Genomic DNA, 21044 nt, shown 5'->3' on the forward strand with positions numbered 1-21044 from the left:
TCACAGATTCATTGAAACTGTGGAATTCTTACAAAACAATCCTTAGTTCTGCTTGTTAGGTACACAAAAGAGAGCCTGAGTGAGTATTCGGGCTGTTGTGAGAGAGCGCTGCAGAATCCTGCAGCTGTGCAAGAGCTGAAGTCAGTATTTTTTTTTTGGTGAAAGCACACATAGGTATCCCAGTCATTCACTCGGTAATACAAGAGGATCAAGTGATGAATGTTCTTTCCTTTCCACTACATAACACTCAAGATGTTCATCAAGAGCGGCATCTTTGTGGAGTCACGATAGAGGCCAGAGATGATATAATGATTGGAGTACTTAGGAAGAGAAGTTGAGGAACAGTGGATGGGAGGTGGAAAGGGTAGTGTGCAGATCACTTGCTGAGAGAGAAGATAAGCTATGGGAGACTGAAACAACAAATTAAGGTCATGGCAATTAAGTATAAACAGAATAGAAGGAACATGGATCATTTTGCAGAATATAGTACCAAGTGAAGACATTAATGAACTTTTATCTGAGGAATGTATTTAAATTTCTCTTTTGATTTGTTAACTTCATCATGCTAATTTTTAAACCACGGCAAAATGGATTGACCGTTCCGCATTTTAAACTGATAATAACATATTAGATAGTAGAAAAATGTCCTTAAGGTTCCAACTCTTTATGTGTTAAACTTTACACGGTGTTAGTGAAAGAAGAGTTGTTCCTTAAACACTTACACTTTATATATGGATCAGAATTTCTCTCAAACTCTGTGACTAGAGCCTATTTCTGGTATTTACTAAGCATATTCAGTGTGCTCTAAGTTATGTGAAACAGAAACCTGCAGCCTCTGTGATAAAGTTTTCATTGTGCATTAAAAGTATGGGTTTGTGCTTGCCGAAGTCGCCGATAAAGTTTCCATCAACTCTTCTGACCTAGAATGAAGCATAAATGGAAATGCCATACACAAACCCACATTACCTTGAACTCTCAGAATGCTAGTATTATGTTAGTATGTTTAAGTATCTGTTCTGGTTTCGGCTGGGGTAGAGTTAATTTCCTTCCCAGTAGCTGTTGTGTTTTGCATTTAGTAGGAGAAGAATGTTGATAACACTGATGTTTTCAGTTGTTACTAAGAAATCAAGGACTTTTTCCAGTTTCTCATATTCAGCTAATAAGCAGGTGCAGGAGCTGCGAGGGAGCACACCCAGACAGCTAGCCCAAGCTGGCCAATGGAAATATTCCATACCATAGATGTCATGGTCAATTTATAAAGGGGGATTGACAGGGGGACAGGGAGCCCTTCTATCTTCCGCGAGTTCGAACTTTTCCGGGAGTTTGATCTTTTCTGGGAATTTCATGAAATCTGTGAAATCTGCAATTTCAGTGTTCTGCAATCACTGCTTGGGGGCTGTCGTCAGGTGGCGAGAAAAACTGTATATAGTTTGTTTTGCATATTCATTATTATTATTAGTAGTAGTAGTAGTAGTGTTTACTGTGTTGTCTTATTGAACTGTCTATCTCAATCCACGAGTTTTAAAACCACGGCAGTATCCTAAAATCCTAAAGTTTCAATGATATGGACACAAGTATATGTGGCTAGGAGAGAGGTTGGATGTTTGTGCATATGTGACTGATCTCAAACCCATGTGGAGGGTGTGTGCAACTCTGGATCTTGCTCTCACCATGTACCTTTATTCAGGTCTCAGTGCTGGTAAGAAGCAATTAATTTGTTCCCTCATTCACATTTATCAAGAGCTAATATGAGAGAGGGAGAGGTGTTAAGAGGCGTTTCTGATTCAGCCACCTGATAAGAAAGTAGATGGTTGACATGCCTTATCTCTTATCAGAAAGACTCAAGAGTTATATCTTGTGCATGCTGGCAGTACTTGCCTAACCCATCATACCAGTAAAGTATTAGAACTGAATCACCTTCAAGAGAGAAAACACTCATTATCTGTCTGTCTACATTTTTACATGTCACTCATCTCCATAGTGGCAGGGCTTCTGCAAACAAGAAAGGTTTGTGAGCTGAGGGAAAGATATGTTTATGTCTTTAACATCTAGTCTATGACTACTTGTTTCTCTTGCAGGCCCTATTCTTATGTTCTAGTTTTTGGAGAAAGAAAAACTCAGCCCATCAGAGATATTCTGGATACCGAGACGTAGTGTCACTTTTCTTTCTGATTGTGTGATTGATTTCTACCACAAACTTTTTACCTGAATGCAGAGACTATTGATGACAAACTACATTAATAGCTTAAAGTCAAAGAAAGACAAAGGTCTTCATTTCTTTGGAAAATACTGCTTTGTGCAGTCAAAGATTAATTTAGGAGCCACAACTTGCTACTTACCCGTTTGAATGTGTTTAGAGAATAAAGGTAGTTAGGCTTTTGTGTGCAACCTGAATTCTTCTACTACTAGCTTTTAAGAGAACATTTTCCTTTTCTGCTCTTCCTCTTTTCTTTTTCTGTGTGCCAGAGTCAAGGTATTCAACTGTGCTGTTCCGAAGGCGAAGCCACAGGCTACCTTTGCAATGCAGGCATTGTGCAAGGCCTGGGTAATTGCCATTTCACTGCAGGGAGGAGTCCCATCAGGAATACAAGAGGGTGTATTTGCATTATTTTTACATAGAGGATGTAAGGAAACCGGCAAAAGAGGGAGAAGAACCAGCTTGCCAGACACCCAGGAAGAGCTACCATCTCAAAGAAAACATGAAGAAAGGCTTGGGTTTGGGTTTTTTCCCCCTAGTTTGAGAGTCAATTTACTTAAGGTTTGGGTTTTTTTTTCGCCAGAGTGGAAGATTGAACAGCTTGGCAGGTTGGTTTCACTCCCACCTTCCAGACAAAAAAAAAAGTGGGATGTGGGAGATGAATCCACATTTTGGTCATTAAATTACAAAGGGCCTTGTGCAAGGTTCTTCCTCTCTCAGCTGCTGAATGTAGGCATTTAGTAGTTTCACTGTTCTGCGCTCAGAGTAGAATTAATGGTGGTCCATGAGATGGTCACAAAGTTTCACAAAATAAATGTGCAATGTGCTGCTTAGAAGGCAGCAGGTAAATGAATGGTGAAGACAATGAAGTAGGACTTAAGCTCTGACTTGTTAACCTGAATTTTATTTTGTTGTAAATTAAAACAATTGTGGTAACACTGCAGAACATGGCACATATATTACTGTTTTCTTGAGAGTAAGTGGACAGTAACTTGAGAAACACTGTAGAGTGCTGACAGGACTTGAATGTTTCTGACATCTATGGGCATATCTGGGTACACAGTAGTAGTGCCACTGCTTAGAAAACTGCAGGGAAGGCAACAAGGGAAAAAGTGAGAGATTCTGTGATTCTGTGTAAATCAATGCTAAAATTTAATTTAATGTATTTAACACAGAGACCATAATTTACAAAGTAGGTCACCGGCTGTGAAAGCTGTAGGTCTCTCAGCCCTTTGGAAAAGTAAGCTGTTTACATGTCCAACAGTGAATTCGGAGGTGCAGCTGTGTAACTGCATCTTCCCAGGTAAGGGTAAAATCTAGACTTAGCTTACCTGGTATTCCAGGCTGCCACCTCTTTGGTTCACTGGTGATACTAAGAGGGAGCTGATTTGGGTAATGTAGCAGTGGAATAATGACAGAAATTATAAGGGCCATTGGAAAATCCCGTAGTCTGATAGTGTGGAACCCATGATTTTGTCTTGAACCTAGAGCTCTGTTGGGAACAACTTGCTATTTTCCTGGCTTTTCTGTCTAGTTAGTGGAGGTCACTAGTAATACAGAATTTAATCAACCAGAGTGCAGAGTTTGTAATGATCTTTCCAGTTTGAATTTTCTGAATTATATCCATTGTGGAACTTGGGTTTGGAAGAGTCCCAAAAAATCACCTAGTCCAGCCTGCGCTGCATCGAGGTTAAATATATAAAGGCTAGCACCAACAGGCTGATCAAACTTTGTTCTTAAAAAAATTTCAGTGGAAGAGGTTCCACATTCCCGCTAGACAGTTGTTCAACACTGTAGTGTTGAAAAATTCTTAGTTGGAATGCTGATCAGCGAAATCTTTTAAGCATTTCTTGTCACAAATCAAGCTGACTCTTTGATGTCTTTCTACTGGAGCCATAGAGAAAAGCTGATGAACATCTCTCTAATGAGCTTATATGTACTGGAAAGCTGCATCTCACTTCAAGCTTTTATTTTCTTGACTAGGCAAATGCAATTCCTTCAGCTTTTTCTCAAAGGGTTTGTTTTCTAAACTTCTTGTTCTTGTTGTTATTTTCTTGTTTCTCTTCAGCTGTGTTTATATTTCTAAGGTGTTCCGCCACAGTATGACACTTGGGGCTTCAGTACCATGTGAAGTTAAGAAATCAAACAAATTGTCTGGTATATGACACACCTGATAACACATTCCAGAATTAAATGCATTTTTTGGCAGTGGCACTGCACTGTTGATTTATATTGTTCGTTATCTGTAAAGCCCTAAGATCTGTTTTTGCTGTATTTCTGTCTGGTCAGGAATTCACATTGTTAGTTGATGTCTGTTTCCTAAGAATAATATTTTATATTTCTCATTACTGGTTTTTTTCCTTGTTGGTTTTTGGACAGCCTGTCCAATTTGTCAATAGCATTTGGGATGTCTGATCTCATCCTTCCTAGTGTTTGCATGCCCTGCCATTGTTTTGAGGTTAACCGTTTTTTTAGGATAGATTTTACAAGCATAAATATTGCATCATCTAAGTTATCAGTGAACATACTAAACAAAACAGACCTTAGGACAGACCCTGAAAGTTGTCTTTCTGAGGTGCCTTTGCATTTTGACGAATAACCACTAATGACCACTATGGTTTTCTTCTGTCAGATGCCTGCACACCTTCCACTGGTTGTATTTAAAATGTCACTCTATGACAGTGTCCTGTGAGAGAGTGCCAAAAGGGGTACAGGATGTATCATGTCCATTGTCTTCTGTTTACCTGGTGAGCTGAACATTACTTAAAAAAAGGGAACCTGATTTAGCACAAATGCATTTTGCCCATTTTCCATGGGTTTTTTTTTTCATTCTATTGAATTAGTTCATTCTATCTCAAATATTTAAAACACAATTGCTCCAAACCTTTCTGAACATAGCAGTTAAGCTGTCTGATCTGTCACTCGCTTCCAGGGAACAGGAGCTGTGGAAAAGCATCTTCCCAAGGAAGGGCCCATTTGAAGGTATTAAAAGTACTTTGGCAGGTAAGACCCAAACTGCCCCTCCCATTTTTTCTTTTTTTTTAACTTCTTTTTTTTTAAACCTCTTCTTAAGGTCTTTGTGGTTTTAAAATACTTGAAGTGTATTTTCCCTACTAATCCTTCCTTGTCCTCGTTCCTTTCTTTCTTCTTTTTCCAATGACGCCATGTCCTTGGTTCGTTTTTCATGACACAGGGTTGCTATTTAAAATAATTCTGAAAATTTATGCCAAGTTTTAGTATTATTGCATAGTAGTTATTTTCTGTCATTGGATTGGTTTATTTCTCTAATGTGTCTGTTTGGAGCGGAGTGGGGAGATTTATGTCCCAGAATGGTTGTTATGATAATAATCTTCTCCCTGCTCCCTTTATAACATCTGGTGTGTTTTTTTCATAAAGCATGTTGTCATATAAATTAATAGTTAATTATATTTTAATTACTTCTTTCTCATCTTTCTTACAATACTTGTGTTATATATCACTTATCAGTGATCTATAAATTACTACAAGTTACTTAATAATGTTCCTCCCTCATAGCTGTGGGTAAAAACAAGTGCCTACCTTCTGCATGGGCTGAAGTGGATTCTGATATTTACATAGTCTTTTTTAAAGTTATTTGTTCTGAAAGAGGCAAGTCCTAAGCATATGGTTCAATTTTACCAGCGTTATTTAGCAACCCTTCTAGTTTTCTTTCAACAAAAATATCAATTTCTCACTGCATAAATCGACTTTATAATTATTCCCCAAAGATCCCACAGAGAATCAGGGCTAATCATTGTATCAACAGGTAGGTAACTGAGAGGTTTATAGTATAAATTTCTATCTGCTCAACTGCAACCTATTTAGGAGATTGTTGTGAAAGACGGTACTATGGCTCCTCTAACATTTCACCAGGGGATTTCAAAATGATTTATAAGACAGAGATGTAATTACAGGGAAGCTGAGCTTGGAGAGGAAAGTGGTTTGCTAGAATACGGCACAAGATGCAGAGCATGAGTAAACATACTTTAACAAACACAAGTGGGTAAGAACATTTGTTCCCTGGGGAGAGAAGGACTGAAGAGCTAACAATTTATTTGTGTTTAGGACAATATTTTTCAAGAGGTTTTTGTTTCAAACACAGGAAAATACTCAGCTGCTGGAAGACTGTTCCATGACCTACGTATATAATTATCAGGAAGTTCTGGGCCCTGTGTCTGTGCTTTATCACATTCAGTACTTCGGCATCTAAACTTCTTACGAGCTTCTGTGAGCCTGAAGTCTCCAGGGCTCCTCTGATTTATGCTATATGAGGATCTAGCCTGAGTAGAGAATATAAACTTAAATGAGTTTCAGTTATGCTGCCCTGTATTTTAGGGGGATGCGGCAAGGGCTTTGCATGTTAGCCAGCCAGCCCCCAGTCAGGTTGATGGTAAACTTCAGCCCGTTGTTCCCAACTCTTCCACTTCAATCATCTTCAACTTTGCTATCCTGGAGTTTATTCCTTTACAATAATTACACGTGCTTTCCATGCCTCATTCTCTCCCTGCTTCCAAGTCGATGTGAGCACAGAGGGGATTTTTAGTCTCTCTGCCTCAATCAGTCCCTCCTGGCTGCTGGCATTTGTTAACTCTTCTGCAACTTTGTATGCTTTGCCTATTGCATGTGTAGGATTCAATGCCATAGTCTACATGCTGTTGCACTCATGCTGTCTGAAGTGGATCTGTTCCTATCTTGAAACAGTGATTCTGCATATAAAGCAAAAAGTCTGCATTTTTTAAATTTTGGAGGCCATATATTGTAAATTTGTGCATGATTTGCTGCTTATACTGAAAGTGTTGCTTATGGGGTTCCTGCTCTTGGGAGTTCTACTCCTTCCTCAGTGAAGCTCTGCATTGGATTATTTTTTTCTTTACATGAAGCTCAGTTTGTCAAGAGTCAGTCCCTGCTTTAATTTTATGTTGACATTTTTAATAACATCCCTTGTCTGTACTATTTTACACTTAATTAATAGGAGTGACAGAATTGTCTCGATCACACGCTGTGCTGTTTGCTTGCTTTTGTGATTCTTTAAGAGAGAGGATTAATTGCAGCTTCCTCTGGATTCATCTGTGCGAAAGCTTTAAATAAGACCATTCCTATCACTGGCCCTTCGGTGTCAATTTGACAAAATTCCCATCTTCCCCTGTGGCCCAGGGTTTGAGCTATCTGAGTCAGCTTTCCATTCAAGTTAATACTTTGAAATCAACTGAGATCAATTATCTAACGACAGTTTCTTGCATTGCCAACCCTATATATTAAAATGTCAAATCGTGCCACAGAGGATCATAAAACTGGCTTTAATGATGATGTCCCGTGGAAGCCTGTCTGCTGCTAAATGCAGCACAGGGACAAGAAGGCATATCAGACAATTGTCCAAGTGTTCATTTCCACTCCGACAGGCAGCGACCCGAGCTCTTTTTTTAGGGTGTCCGGGGTTCATACATCATCAGCTGTCTCTGGACACTGCGGCTGTAGAGCAAACACCAAACACCACAACACTTGTCATGAGCGGGGGGAGGGGGGAAATGAGACGTTTCTCTTAGATAGCAACCTGTGTGCTGGGCAAGGGGCTCGGGAACTCGGTGCTTAGAGGCTTTCGGTTTCTGAAGGGTGCTCGGCAACCGGGGAGGGGACAGGGAGAAGGGGCTCTGCCCTGCGCCACGGGCAGAGACAGCCGGCACAAGCCGGGAAGCGGTGGCAAGGCGCGGGGGAACCGCTCAGCCACCGGAGGATGCGGGGCGGTGGGCAGCCGAGACCCCGGAGCCGGGCTCCGTGGCAGCGCTGCGGGAGCTGGGACGGCGAGAGCCCCGGGCACCGCGGCCGCGCTAGGAAGGGCTTCCCCGCCCGCAGGGAGGGAGCCGCGCCCGCGGCAGGGGCGGAGGGGGGCCGGGGCGCGGGGCGAGTCCGGGGGTCTCGCCGTGGTGCCGAGCGGCGGCCCCGGGGACTCGGGGAGGGGAGCGTCTCGCTGCAGAGCCGCGGCCCCGGGAGCGCCTCTGCCGCGCCGAAAGTTTGCGAAGCGCCTCGGCCCTGGGGGGGAGCGGGGCGGGGGCTGCCCCGGCGGGGCTCCTCCTCCGGGGCCGGGCCTGGGCCGGGCGGAGCGGGGAGCGAGCCCCCAGCCCCGGAGCTGCCGCGGCTGCGGAGGGAGCGAGCGGCGGCTGGGCCGGGGTGCTGGGCGCAGGCGGAGCCCGGGACGTTGCTGCGAGCGGCCCGGGGCGCTGCCACCATGAGGCGGCGCGGCGGGGGCTGCCTCCTGCCCGCGCCTCCGCAGCTCCTGCGGCTGCTGCTGCTGGGAGCGCTGCTCCGCGCCGGAGGTAAGCGGCTGCCGCGGCGTCCTCTGCCCCGCGGCGGCGCGGGGGGCCCGGCCGCCGTCCCGGGCTCGGCGGCGGGAGCTTCCCCCCCCCGCCCCTCCGGGGCGGGGAGCCCCGCTCTGCCGCGCCGCTCACCTGCCCGCGCCCGCCGGGCGGGGAGCCTTGCCCTGCCCCGCCGCAGGACAAAGGTCCGTGCTCCGTCCCGCGGCTGGGCACGCGGCTCTCGCCTTCCCCGTGCCCCGGCACGGCGGGCCGGAGCACGGAGCTGGCGGGGTCCCCCCGGCGGGCCGGGGCGCGGGTCCCGGCCGGGCGGCAGCGGAGGGTCCCCGCTGCCCACGCGGCCGCTGCCCCCCGCGGAAGTTTGGCGGCGGGCGCGGGCTTTGTTCCCGCGGTGCGAGCGCCGGGCCGGGCCGGGGCGGGCGCGCAGGTTGCCTCGGAGGCTGCCGTGCCCGGCGTGTCGGGACAGCCGCCGCTCCGGAGCAGGAATGCAGCCGCGCACCCGCCGCCACGGGCCCCTTAAAGGTACAGCCCGGCGGCGCCCCGCGCTCCTGCCCCGCCGCGGGGAGCGGGGGTCCTCCTGCAGCGCCCTGGCGGCGCGGGGCCGGGGCATGTGTGCTACTAAAAATAGTAGCGGGGGGGCGAGGGGAGGGCTTGGCCGCGGTCGTAGCGAGCAGGGAAGCAGTTCCGTGAAGCCTCGCCGGTGAAAACTTGTCTTTGTGGTTGCTCTGTCAACTGAAAAGCGGTTGGTGTTTCTTGCTCTTGTGCGGTGGTGCTTTATTTTACGAGTGCGCCCGGTGGAGGAGAAAACATCTCAACGCTTCGCGGAATTGTTTATAAAGAGTTGGAAGGTTTTTGGGGGAGGGGTGCAGAGAGGAGATGCGTACCTCGTTTCTCTCCCTTCCCTCGTTTGGCAGCTGCTGTATAATTTCACCCATCCGTTTTCTCCCATGGAACTCTGAAATTACAGGAAGCATTTGCAGCAGTGCTGCTGACCTCCATCGCTCTGCAAGTATTGCCTCTGGGGCACAATCACATGGGTTTGGGTTTCAAATAATGCTATTTCTCCTCTAACAAGAGACCTAACTGCAGGCAGCTTTGAAGAAGGTGCTAAACCAGCTTGGAAAGGCTGAGGGCTGCAATTCTGCGTATCAGAAAATCTGCTTTTTAGAAACCAGAAGTACTCTCAAGTTCCCAAGTGTCACACAGATAACTTAGCTGCAGTCTAGGAGTGAGAAGGATCTAAAGCACAAATCTTAGTGTAGGTACAGATCTGGATGTGTTTTATTTTGGCTGTTACCCAGGTGCTCCTAGTTAATGTGTCTGGGCTGTTAACAGCCATGTGGGGGATGTCTGATTGTAAAGTGCAGGTTTGCTCGTTGGTGGTTGTGCCTTGATGAGTCCGGGATGCTTTTTATGGCAGTTTGTCTCTCTTTCAAGCAGTTCTCCCATCAGTGCACTTTCCTGTATCCTCTTGTCAAATGAACGTGAATTTGTGATTGGATGTGGCAACTGAAGTGAGTATCCTCTTTCCTTCATGGGAAGATACGCTTTGCAGTAAGAACACAGTTCCTGATCAATGGTTTTCCTGTTTGAAGCAAGGAAAAACATGAGGAGGTGTCAGGATGGAGGTGGCAGAGAAAATGGCAAAGCTTATGATGAGTTGGTGTTCCTCCCCTTGGCTAGAAATTTTTCACCATTGTCCCTTAGAAGTACCTGCGGGGACAGTGTGCAGCTTAACAGTCATAAAGCATCCACAGAACTCGCGATGCCGAACAGTTAAATTGTTAGAAACGCTTGGTCGTTTACCTCTGTATCTCAGTAGAGGAGCAGGTAAAGCAAACAAGTCTGCAAGATTGACCTTTGACCCTTTTTTGGTAGATAGTGGCAGTTAAAACTGGAGAAGTCTGTGCTAAAAAAAAAAAAGAGAGGTCTGCAAGTATCTTAAGTATCTTGAGGTCTTGGCGAAGTGTGTTGCAGCTAAAAATGGGTATATAGAGAGAATTTAAAGCTAATGATCTCTATAGAAGTGTAGTTTGCTGTGGAAATCACAATCTCCACTGTGCATGCTTGGCATTGCTATTGGTTCTACAGCTCTCAGCCAAGTGCAAAATGCGGTTTCCTGTTGTCAGCTTGAAGCTGATAATGTTCTGCTTCCTGGGTGTGCTGAGAGTGCCTGCATTTAATGTTGGTCAGGTTGGATGATATTCATAGTTCCCATGATTACCCTGAATTATCTTGACTCTTTCTTTTTGTCAAAAGTGTTGACAGCACTGAGTGACATCTCCACTCTTCTAAAATGAAGAGTAAGATGCTACAGGAGGTTGACAAGTGGTGGTGTTTGGGTTTATTTTTGTTTTGTTTTATTTTGTTTGGATTTGTTGTTTTTTAAACAATTCTGTGTCTGCTAAAACATGGTAGCATTAGTGGAAAGGCATAAAGCATAAATCTTCCAGTATGAGGGTAACATTATTGTTTCATTTCTTTAGTGTAGGTAGGCAATTTTCTTTTATATTCTCTTTCCAAAACCTTTCAGTTGTGTGCTTTAGCACAGTTTTCTGGAGCACAGTCCCTTCTTGCATCCTGGGAGTGTGAGTGTATGCAGCAACCAAATTAATAGGTGCTCAGTTACGTAAAGTGCTTGCATTTCCAGAGTGTTTTGTGAACCTCGAAGAGGGATATTCTGTTCATGTGGGCCACAAAATGGGATTTCAGGTAACTTGGAGCTGTTTCTCTGTGTTCTGTTCATTGAAGTTACAGGAGAAAATGTGATTTATATAAACATTATGCAGTTGTTTGTAGTTCAAACCAGAAGGCAGTACTTGCTGTAGGTTAACTAGAAAAAGAAATTGAAGTGATTTGTATTTTGGTTTTACTCCTGAAAACCTGTAGTTCTCTAGGCTGGTGAAATTAACATTGAAAAATAATTAAAACATTAATTCTATGAGAATGATCTGTAGTCTGATAGTCCTCCTGAATCTTCGTGCGCTCTTGTGAAATAGGCAAATAATATCCTTGTTTTGTAAATGTGGGAAGTGAAATAGAAATTGTCTTGCCCAAGGCCAGCTCCATTTACCCGAGAATGCAATTTACTATTGAACACAATAGAATACATGCTTCGTAACACTTACAAAAGCAGATAAAGAGATACTATCTTGAAAACCAGTCAAGATTTTAAAAATAGCTTCAAAAACTAAGTGCATGTCCTACATCTTTGTTGAGTTCCTCTGCTGCTTGTGACTTTTGTGGCTGTTTCTCATTTTAGTAACACTTCTGTTTCTCTTGCTGATGATCAAGAGATTCATAAAATCACAGAAATTTTACTGACTGTCTGTTGGAAAGAGTGAATTGGTAAATAAAGTGTTGTTAAAAAAAATGTATAAGAAAAGTGGACACTTTATTTCTCTAGCCCTCTGTTATTTCCACCGTGGCTATTAGTGATGTTATCTCAAAGGGGTTTATATAGTAAGGTAGTGCATACACATGCACACTTGAACTGACCGTCTTTTCGAATGTCTGGCTTTACCTAATAAAACATCCAGAGCTGGAGCTCTGGCATGCAGCAAACTCACTCCATTAATTGGCGTACTCTGTTTAGTGGCTGTGTGTGTTTCACACAAATCATGGCAGAGAACGCTAATTGTAGTTGTCATCCATGAATCTAATGTGCTTGATGGTTAGGCTCTTGCTTTTTGCATCTGTAGTGCCTGTGGGTCTTTGCCATGGCTGTTATGTTAGGCATTACTCTTTTATGGGATTTTGTTGTCTATTCTGCATAAAGACTGGGCACTGTAATGCTTCTTGGAGCTTTTTTTTCTGTATCATCTTCTATGAAGATTTCAGTTTCCCCGTAATAAAGGTAGTAACTATACGGATTCAGGGGCTTGTGGTTTATTCATGCTGTATATCTGGTTGCTCTGGGACTGTTACCTTGGGAGTATTTGGTTGCCATCCTCTTTTGGGTGAGTTCGTGTTCAGATTTTTCAGCTTTCCGGGCACTTTTTTACCCTGTTACACAGAACTGCCTGTTAAATACTGAAGTATTCCAGCCTATGCACTTAGTCTGAGAGACTCTCGAGCTGCAGTCAGTGCTTCTGTGAGGCGCAGAACTCCTCAGCTGCTGTGAGCCTTGATGAAAGGAGACTTGTTATGCAAGGGCACGAAAAGAAGTTTTCATAAAGACTTCATTAACATTGTGGACTTCTGCCTTGCTAAATTGTAGGTGACTGAAACTCCTCATATTGAAGAATTAAGTTTGTTTTTTAAAATAGAAGAAAAAAACAAAAAGGGAATTGAACAGTCAGGATCCTGATTCTGGTGGTATGAGATACATGTCTATAGCAGGATGCTTAATGTTAGCACAACTTGAAGTTGTGAAAAGTAGTAGCAGAAGCTTCTGTTTTTCATGAGGTTCTACTTAGGCCATTAGATCTCTCTGTATTTAGCCACCAGTTAGCAAGTCACAAACCATTAAGATTAATGGGCAGTATTGTATATGCATATTAAATATTTGTATTGCAACTTGCAGTTTTGTCAAAAAGTGTATGACAGAAGATGGTGTAGACTCTTGTTTCTCAAGCTGTTGCATGTTAATAGCAACTTTCTGATGTTGCAATACTCAGAACTAGGAAACACCAACTATTTCCCCTGAATGGGTTAGGATGAGAATAAAATTCACCTGCTTGTACTGTAGTGATGAGGTTGTTTAAAGAATTGTTGTCCAGCGAATCTTCCAGCAGAGAACATATTTGCTTGAAAACAGACCCCGTATTCTGTAGTGTTGAGGTGAAGTTTTACTCCTGGAGTTAAATTTACCAGCAGTGAGAAGTTATCGTGACTTCAGGCAGGGGAGACCCCTATCCTGGCTACCAGCATGGTGACTTCCTCCGTATGCCCTAGCAGGGCATAGTCTTCTGTGTCTCTTTGTTACTGCCTGACAGCCGCTCTCGGCTGCTGAAGCTTTCTGTTTCTATTGCATAGCAGCAGTTCTTTAATCAGAAATCTTGTTAGTATTCAAGGATAATTGATCCAACTCTCTGGTAGGGGGTGGGGACCCAGCCTTGCATCCTTCTCCTACTTGCCACCCCCAGTTTGACCCCTGTTGTCTCTTTGTTTTCTCCTGTTAAGTTTGTGCCAGTGATGTGTGTGTGTGCTGTTTTTCCAAGCAGTCTGAAGTTGGCTGTAACCAAGAGCAGCAGTTAAATAGAGCCCGATTTCCTCGCTTCCTGGCGTTTAGTTGTTCGGCTCCATTTTCTGGTCTTCTGTGGTTTTGATTTGCAGAGAAGGAACTTGCTTGGTGCCCCCGGGCATCTCTTAAAACCATTAGAACAAACTCCATTATTTCACTGTACTTAGAAATCCTCCTCCTTTAGTCCCAGCATCCATCAAAATAATGTATCCTCTGTAAGCCCTCTAGAAAATGTTTAATAGGATCTTTTCAAACTCAAGGAGAGTTCCATTTGGGAAGGGGGAGGGGAGAAGGCTAATGGAAGATCTGACTGTGACTTGCAGTAAACTCGAACTTGGCCTGTGTCAGCTCTCCCTTCACCTCCATGCGGAGGGAGTGCTGAACAGAGCAGATCCAACACTGGGATCAAAGCTAGAAACAAAAGGCTTTGGGAGAAAAAAATTTCCCATCTGGCCAAGAGGCAGCCACACAAAGGTGGTGCATAATTTATCATTCGAGGTTTATTTCTGCTGTGCTCCTCTGGAGAGGGAAGGAAAAAAGAAGTGACTTTCCTGCTGTTTCAAAGAGCATAAGCGATGGCTTTGGAGACTTGAGGCAGGAAGGGGCTAGAGATACCATGGAAAAGCCTTTTCAGTGCAGGCTGTACCCAGCTCCTCTCTTCTCAGACATGGTCAGACATTGTTTCTGTTTGGGGCGAACCCTGTTCTTGCCTTTTGACATTTCAGATAGTGAGTACTTTTAACTTCGCTGCTCATTCCCAAGTCTCAGTGTATGGAGTGGCGCTGCTCTTAGCAAAATCAGGTTCTTTGAATTTCTGAGGTATTTTTCTTACCTTTAGGATCAGTCTAAGTGCTGTGACTCTGTGTAGTACAGAGGAAGAGGCTACATTTGCCCCAAAGGGTTTGTAGTCTAAATTAGACATCTGACATCTGATAAGGATCAGGGATGGGATAATTCTAGTGGGATAGATAAGGTCCAATATTAAAATAGCGTAGCTTTCTAATTAAATTTCCTTTAGCTTTAGTTTAATGGGAAAAGCTTCTGAAAGTTCTCCCAATCACTTAGAACAAGGATAGAGAAGGGTTTTTGGGTAGCAGTTGGCATCAAAGACTACTGAAAGGTGGTAACTGGGGAAATAAGGGTGAGGAAGCAGATGCGAGAGTAGCATAAACCATGAGAAGGGAAGGGGATATAGGAGTACAGATATTAACAGAAGTAAAGATAGGCAATTTGGAAATGAGAGCCAAGGACTTGAGCTGGCAAGGGAACAGAAGAGCCGTGTAAGGTGTTCCAAGTGGAGTAATTATGTGGGATCTGATGGCAGAAAGAGCTGTTAATTAGGTAGCATAAAAGATGGAAGTTTTGAAAGTGAAGGTGAGCATTGAGCAGAATTTAACTGCTGAGAGGGAAAGAATTATTTTAGTAATGCTTTAAAGGAGGATGTGACTACTTGTTAGGGACCTTCAACAGTAGAGTCCTTGACCTAGTGGGGCGTTTTTATGAAATATCGGGAGCTTAGCAGTGGGCGCAGAGGTGGAAAGGGAGACTGATATCGGCATAGTGGTGAGGCCATGAGATAGGGGTGGTGATGGAGCTATCTGCAGTGGTGGAATGTGGGACCTGTCAGGCTTGGGAACAGATACAGCCAGAAGTGTTTTTGAGTGGGATGTCTGGGAAGATGTTTTGGAGGACAGTCCTGCCTGGGAAAGGTGTATGAAATGGGAGGGCAGAGTTGAGGAGAGAAGCTAGGAGGTTGGAGATTACTGCCTGCAAAAAGGTGTAAAGTGGGAATAGGAGATTACTCTGGGTTTGAAAAGGAGTCTGGGTGCAGAAGCAACAAGACTGGTGGCAGAAAATGCCTTTCCTGGAAAAAGAGGCTACTGCTCTTCCTCTTCTCCATTAAGAATTGCTGTGTGAAGGAGTGAGCCACTAGTGAGAACTGTTAAAACATAAACATGTGATGTTCTCAGCCTCCTTGTCCAAACGCTCATAAGAAGTATTGTGTGACTATGCAAGAAGGTTAGAGGGAAATACGCACTCTGCTCCTTTAACCTGAATCTCCAGATTGGTCAGTTCATTTGACTTGGTGACAGCTGGTAGTGTCTGGGACAGGTTCTTGCCTAAGGTGCAGCCATTCACTTTAGCAGAACCATGTCTTACGGGATCTAGGATTAGAATAAAATAAAGACACACCTTCATTTTTTTTTTTCTTTGTGCTCCCACCCAATTTTAGTTCTGATTTTCTATAACTGCTGAATAGTCAAATCCTTTCTTTGCAACTCCGAGGACAGGGAAGAAAATGAGAAGTCTCAGGATTGTAATTTCCTGCTTCTGTTCCAAGCTCCTGAGGATGAACCAGGAGGTGGGAGGATGAACCAGGAGGTGGGATGGTACTCTGAATTAAAGTTGCGTTTAAAAGCAGGCCAGCTTTACTGCTGTCCTTTCTTTGTAATTCAGAGTTTATGACTTCTTCAGGCTTGACAAATTTAGGAAATGAGGTTTTTGAGATTGTGTTCCTCTCACTGTGATTTTTGAAGCCTATTACTCTTGAAAAGCCTGAGTTGAGTTTCTTACGCCTGGAGGACATGCCCCTAATTTGTGCTGCCTTTTTAAAAAGGGCCTTGATCAGCATAGTACCTATTAACATGAGTAAAAACATAATGAGTTTGGCTGTGAGAGAAAACTGGAGAGTTTGCAACATGGAAAAGGGAAATAGACTGGAGGCTGCCATTCTGGAGGTTTTAATAGCTGAGAAGCGGGGAAGGATAGCCATTGGCAAATAGGAATGCTAGTGGACTATCTGCATTTTTGTCATGGATCTCAAATAGAATTATTCAGCGTCTAAATCTTGGAAAGCATGATGTGGGAGTAGGTGGGAGACTAGGTCGGGTCTCCTAACAAGGGCACTAGTCATTGCCCTGCAAACAGACCTAAGTTTAATGCAAGGAAAGAACAGGTTGAATTGAGAGCTGTATCCATGCAGAGTCAAAGTGGTTGAAGGGATTTTTCTTGGGCGTTGACTTGAAAACAGGGAAGGACTGAATTGGGCTGGTTGGTGAGGTTACTGCCCTTTGCTGTCTTTGCTAGGCCTGAGGGAAGGCTGCTCCTGGGTCTGACTTCTTTGCCGTACCAGTGAACGGCAGCTGCCAGAGGATGGTGACTCACAAACAGCTGATTCATGAGCAGTTAAGATATCTCCACTGCAAGGGTGGTAACCTCGTGTGTTGTCCCAGTTCCAACTGTCACTGCTCGTGAATTGACACCATCTGTAGGCCTTTGTTCACTGCATTTTTGAGTGTAAGGAAGAATTCAGACCCGCAGTCAGCATTACCTTCAACAACAAAAGCTGTTTAGGCCTTTTGGGTCGTTTTTTTTTTTTTCTTGGTTTTTTTTTCCTTGTTTTTTTTTTTTGTTTTTTTGGTTTTTTGTTTCCAGGCCCAGGGCTCTCTTATCTCTGGAGCAGGTGGCTGCCCTGCCTATGTCTCAACTCCTCTGGAAGGGCAGATTTATCATCTTTGCATCTTTGACAGTTACGTTGAGTAATTTCTATGCTACCTGTACTCTAGCAGGGAAGAGTAACCCTGTTGATCCTTGCCTTCTGCAACCTTCCACTACAGGCTTATTTGACTTGAAGTGGCTCATCCCCTCGCAAGAGAAGCCTGTTGTTTCTCTGAGGTTTCTCTTGTTTGTGACCTGCCTGCTGTGAACTGGATGAGGAGCTCTAATCTTCTGTTGGTCTTAGTGCAAATTCCAGACTAGAACAAAATAAACTAATTCCTTAGATTAAGTTTTCCAGTCAATTGTCCCTAGAAAATATTTTTTTTCATATTTCCTTTCTTGCTTGTTACGGTTAGCTCTTCACCCACAAGTCTTTCAGAAGTTTAAGAGCAAACATTGAATCTAGAAATGAATGTCTGGAAAAAAAAAAAAAGGGATAGTTCCTGTGATACTCTGTAGTCACTTTTTGTTGGTTTGGTTGTGCTGGTGAAGCACACTCTTGATGACAGTAATACATATGCTAGAGGAAGAAGAGAAGTGCAAATGATTACTTTCTGAGAAATGACCCATGAAAAATCGTTGTGCTGCAGATGCTTTAGAACAGACTGGCAGGGAAGAGGGGGTGGCAGGCACTTGCCTGCTTTAACCGCTCGGCAAAACCACATTAAGTGTTTAGCTTAATTGGGTGTGCAAGGCCAAATCTAACACAGTTACGACAGAGAACTAATGGGAGACACAGGGCAAATGAAACCAATGTACAATCCATCAATTGTAGCATAAAAATAAACAGTACTCGGACAGAAGCCTTCGAGCAAGGAAGGGAGTGCAGCAGAGATGACATCTTTGGTATGTACATCTTGACTTACCCGCTCAGGCGGAACAGCCTCTGAGCTCAGGCTTCCGATGAAGTGACTGGGACAGCTGCCAAAACACCTTCATTTGCTGGCTAATATACTGCAGTGCATTGGTCCTGCAGGTTAATCTGGGAAAGGCATGGAGTGATGTCTGAGTTTGTTTTGAGCTTTTTCTTGAACGATATCGTAACAACATGCTTGGCATCTGATATGTCAAGATCTTAAACAGAAATGTGATGCGGATGCTAAAACTGCTTATTAAAGTGTTGTGAGGAAAGAGGGCCATCTGACTTAATGCCACAGAAGACCAGATGTGCCTAGGGAGCCAGATTTTCTGATCTTGTGGGCTGCATACCAAGGTGTTTAAGGTATGTGCTGTATGGCTCCGTGCCCTTTAGAGACAAGCAGAAGAGGAGTGACTCGCAGGAGGGAAATGACAGTAACTCCAGAAGGGGAGAATTATTCTGTTGCTGGATGGGGCTGGGCAGAGGTGGGCATGTAGCAAGGTTCCCCTACAGCCCCACACTAACCAGTCTCAGGAGCCCTTGCATGCCTAAGGCTCTGTGCTAGCATGGTTGCACTGGCTATGTAGTGGCCCTAGCTAGTAAGACACATTTCAACTACTCAAACCATGAGAAATTAACACAATGCTGAGATTTTCCTGCTATGCTATTTGATGGCGAATTAAACATTTGACTCCCACAAGAATGAACTCCAGAGCTCTGTGTGGTCTTGCATTGTAACAAAGACAAAGTTAACTTTTTTTATTTCAGATGTGTAAAGACATGATAGAGCTAAATCTATGTAATCTATGTCATGATGGCTACAGAGTAGAACTGGAAGGATTTCCATTGCTGATCTTTGCATAAAAAGACTTGGTTTCGGTGCTCTATCAGCTAAAGCAGCAAAAGCTGTCTCCATCTAAAAGTACTAGAGAACTATAGACTGAAACCAAATGAAAACGCTGTCCATTCCTACGAAAACATTGTTTCTGGGATTTGGCACTCCTTTTGAGGCTAATGAAGCAAATAACTTAATCCAAAATCCATCTGTTTGAGAAACTAGTCGAATCTAAACCAGAACACAAGTTTTTGTAACAAAAAAGGAAGTCCAAACCTACTAGCCAACTAGACTGCCACAGGTTATTGTGCAAAGTTGTTATGCTGGCAGATAGTACCAAAGGAAATGTGCAAAATCAAGTCAGACCCTTACCAAATACTGAACTGGCATGTGCAGCTTTGAGTTAAATTGAGGGAGAACATCACAAATCAAATGGTAAATGTCTAGGAAAGAGAACTAAAAGGAGAGACTGAGAAGGAAATTTCCTAATCCTGTGAGTAAAATACACAAGAAGATTAGAGAGAGCAAGAAAACACTTATCTTACTAAAAATAAAACATTCCTTGGAATATTTTCATTTCTGTCATTGAACTCCATGCCATGTAGCCTCCTGTGAAACCTCTGTGGAGGCAGACACTTCATATGTTGAATCCACTTCTGGGAGAAGCTTAAGCGTGATATCTCTTACATGTGGGTAACACTTGTGGAGCTTGTTTTGCCAATAAAAGTGTCTTTGAATTGACTGTGGTGGGATGTGGTGCAAGTTCTGATGCAACATGGGGCTCTTTGTAAGGGCAGGTTTTGATAAGAACTTGTCTCTAAAATCTCTAGTAATTTTGTTTTCTTGTTGCTGTTGTGAATTGGCTTCTTCCTTTCTGTGGTCCATTGTTGTATGGTTCATGTTTGAAAATGAAATGTCTTCCGTCTGGGTAAGAAATTTGATTTATCCTTGGAGGCCTGAACTACTGCCTTTGCTAGTAGGAAATAAACAACATTCCAACTGTCCCTAATTATCACCCACTTGTCTTCCTGCAGATTCATGTCTCTTGCAAGCGCACTGGAATAAATGACTTGTGGATCATGAACTGCATTTTTTCTGTCCTCTATTTCTTCAGCTCTATCAACTTAGTCCTCTTCTCCTGTTTAAGCTTTGTAAATTAAACATACTGCTTATAATGATTAAACAGTGGACAGTGGAGACGTGGCTTGCCTGGAACACAGTCAGCGACTTGTTTCAGGTGACATTAGGAATGTAAATGCAAGTGACTTATAAGGGCACATTACTGAATCTCGCATTATGGCAAACATTGTCTTCAAAATACAGTTTTGGAGTAATGTTAAGCCCATGTTTTGGAATATCAGAATGAGAGGAATTTTTGTTTCTGCTGCCTTTTGCTTTCAGTAAACTTGATATCTCTTTGAGAGTGAGAATTTTTTTTGGTGGGGATGCTGGGATATTGTCGCTGCTGAAGATTGTTCTCTGCCCACAATATCTGCGGCTTGGCCTCTGGCTGCGGGGCTTCCTTGAATACAGGGTGTGGTTCCATGTTATGCCTGATCTAGTGTAACCGTGGGTTGCCCCACAAGAACAGTCTCGCCCCTTGTTCCTTTGACAGGCCTGTATGTATGTCTGCTGGGTGAATCGGTTCAGCTTGTTGATCTGTCGCAGAACTGACCTGCAGAAAGGTGAAACCAGTGACAGCACAGGTTGTGTGGTATTGGCAAGCTGAAGAGAGTTGCTCTTCAATGAGCTGATCAGTATAGACCTGATGGAAGGGTGGAGGGAGGCAAGTCCAACCTTTTTTGGCACTGGCTTGTTGGTGCTTCACTTTGCCTTAACAGTAATTTGGAAAGACTTCCCCTGGGAGCAAGGCAAGGTGAGAATTCAAGCCCTAGATTCAGTTTCTATGGCTCGTGCGAGCATAGGCCTCATGACTGTGTGACAGTCTTGGTGATGTCTTAGTGTCAAAGCGTGGTGAAAGATCAACTTACAGATGTTGCAACTGGTGCAGTACATTAATTGGTGATGGCTTTTGTGGTGGAAACTTCTATTCGTTAAGACTGGAAGCAAAACACCTACTATCTTGTTTCACTTGGGCTAACACAGACTTCTGTTCTGAGTTGTTGCCAGAGAAATTGTCAATT

At 43.7% G+C, this 21044-nt stretch overlaps 1 protein-coding gene across 4 annotated transcripts in view; it reads left to right on the forward strand.

Moving 5' to 3' along the window:
• Positions 1-8335: 8335 nt before the first annotated feature.
• The window catches only part of LRP4 (LDL receptor related protein 4), an 87694-nt gene continuing 74985 nt past the window's right edge, over positions 8336-21044 (forward strand). For 3 of the 4 annotated variants that reach the window (XM_075425071.1, XM_075425072.1, XM_075425074.1), the window contains exon 1: positions 8336-8526. In XM_075425071.1, the coding sequence (XP_075281186.1) occupies positions 8439-8526 (88 nt within the window). In that variant the 5' untranslated portion in view covers positions 8336-8438. Of the gene's footprint in view, positions 8527-8970; positions 9046-21044 lie in introns of those variants that run through there. The other variant, XM_075425073.1, reaches the window with a different exon arrangement.

This window comes from Opisthocomus hoazin, chromosome 7, assembly GCF_030867145.1.
Source record: "Opisthocomus hoazin isolate bOpiHoa1 chromosome 7, bOpiHoa1.hap1, whole genome shotgun sequence".
Classification (NCBI taxonomy): domain Eukaryota; kingdom Metazoa; phylum Chordata; class Aves; order Opisthocomiformes; family Opisthocomidae; genus Opisthocomus; species Opisthocomus hoazin.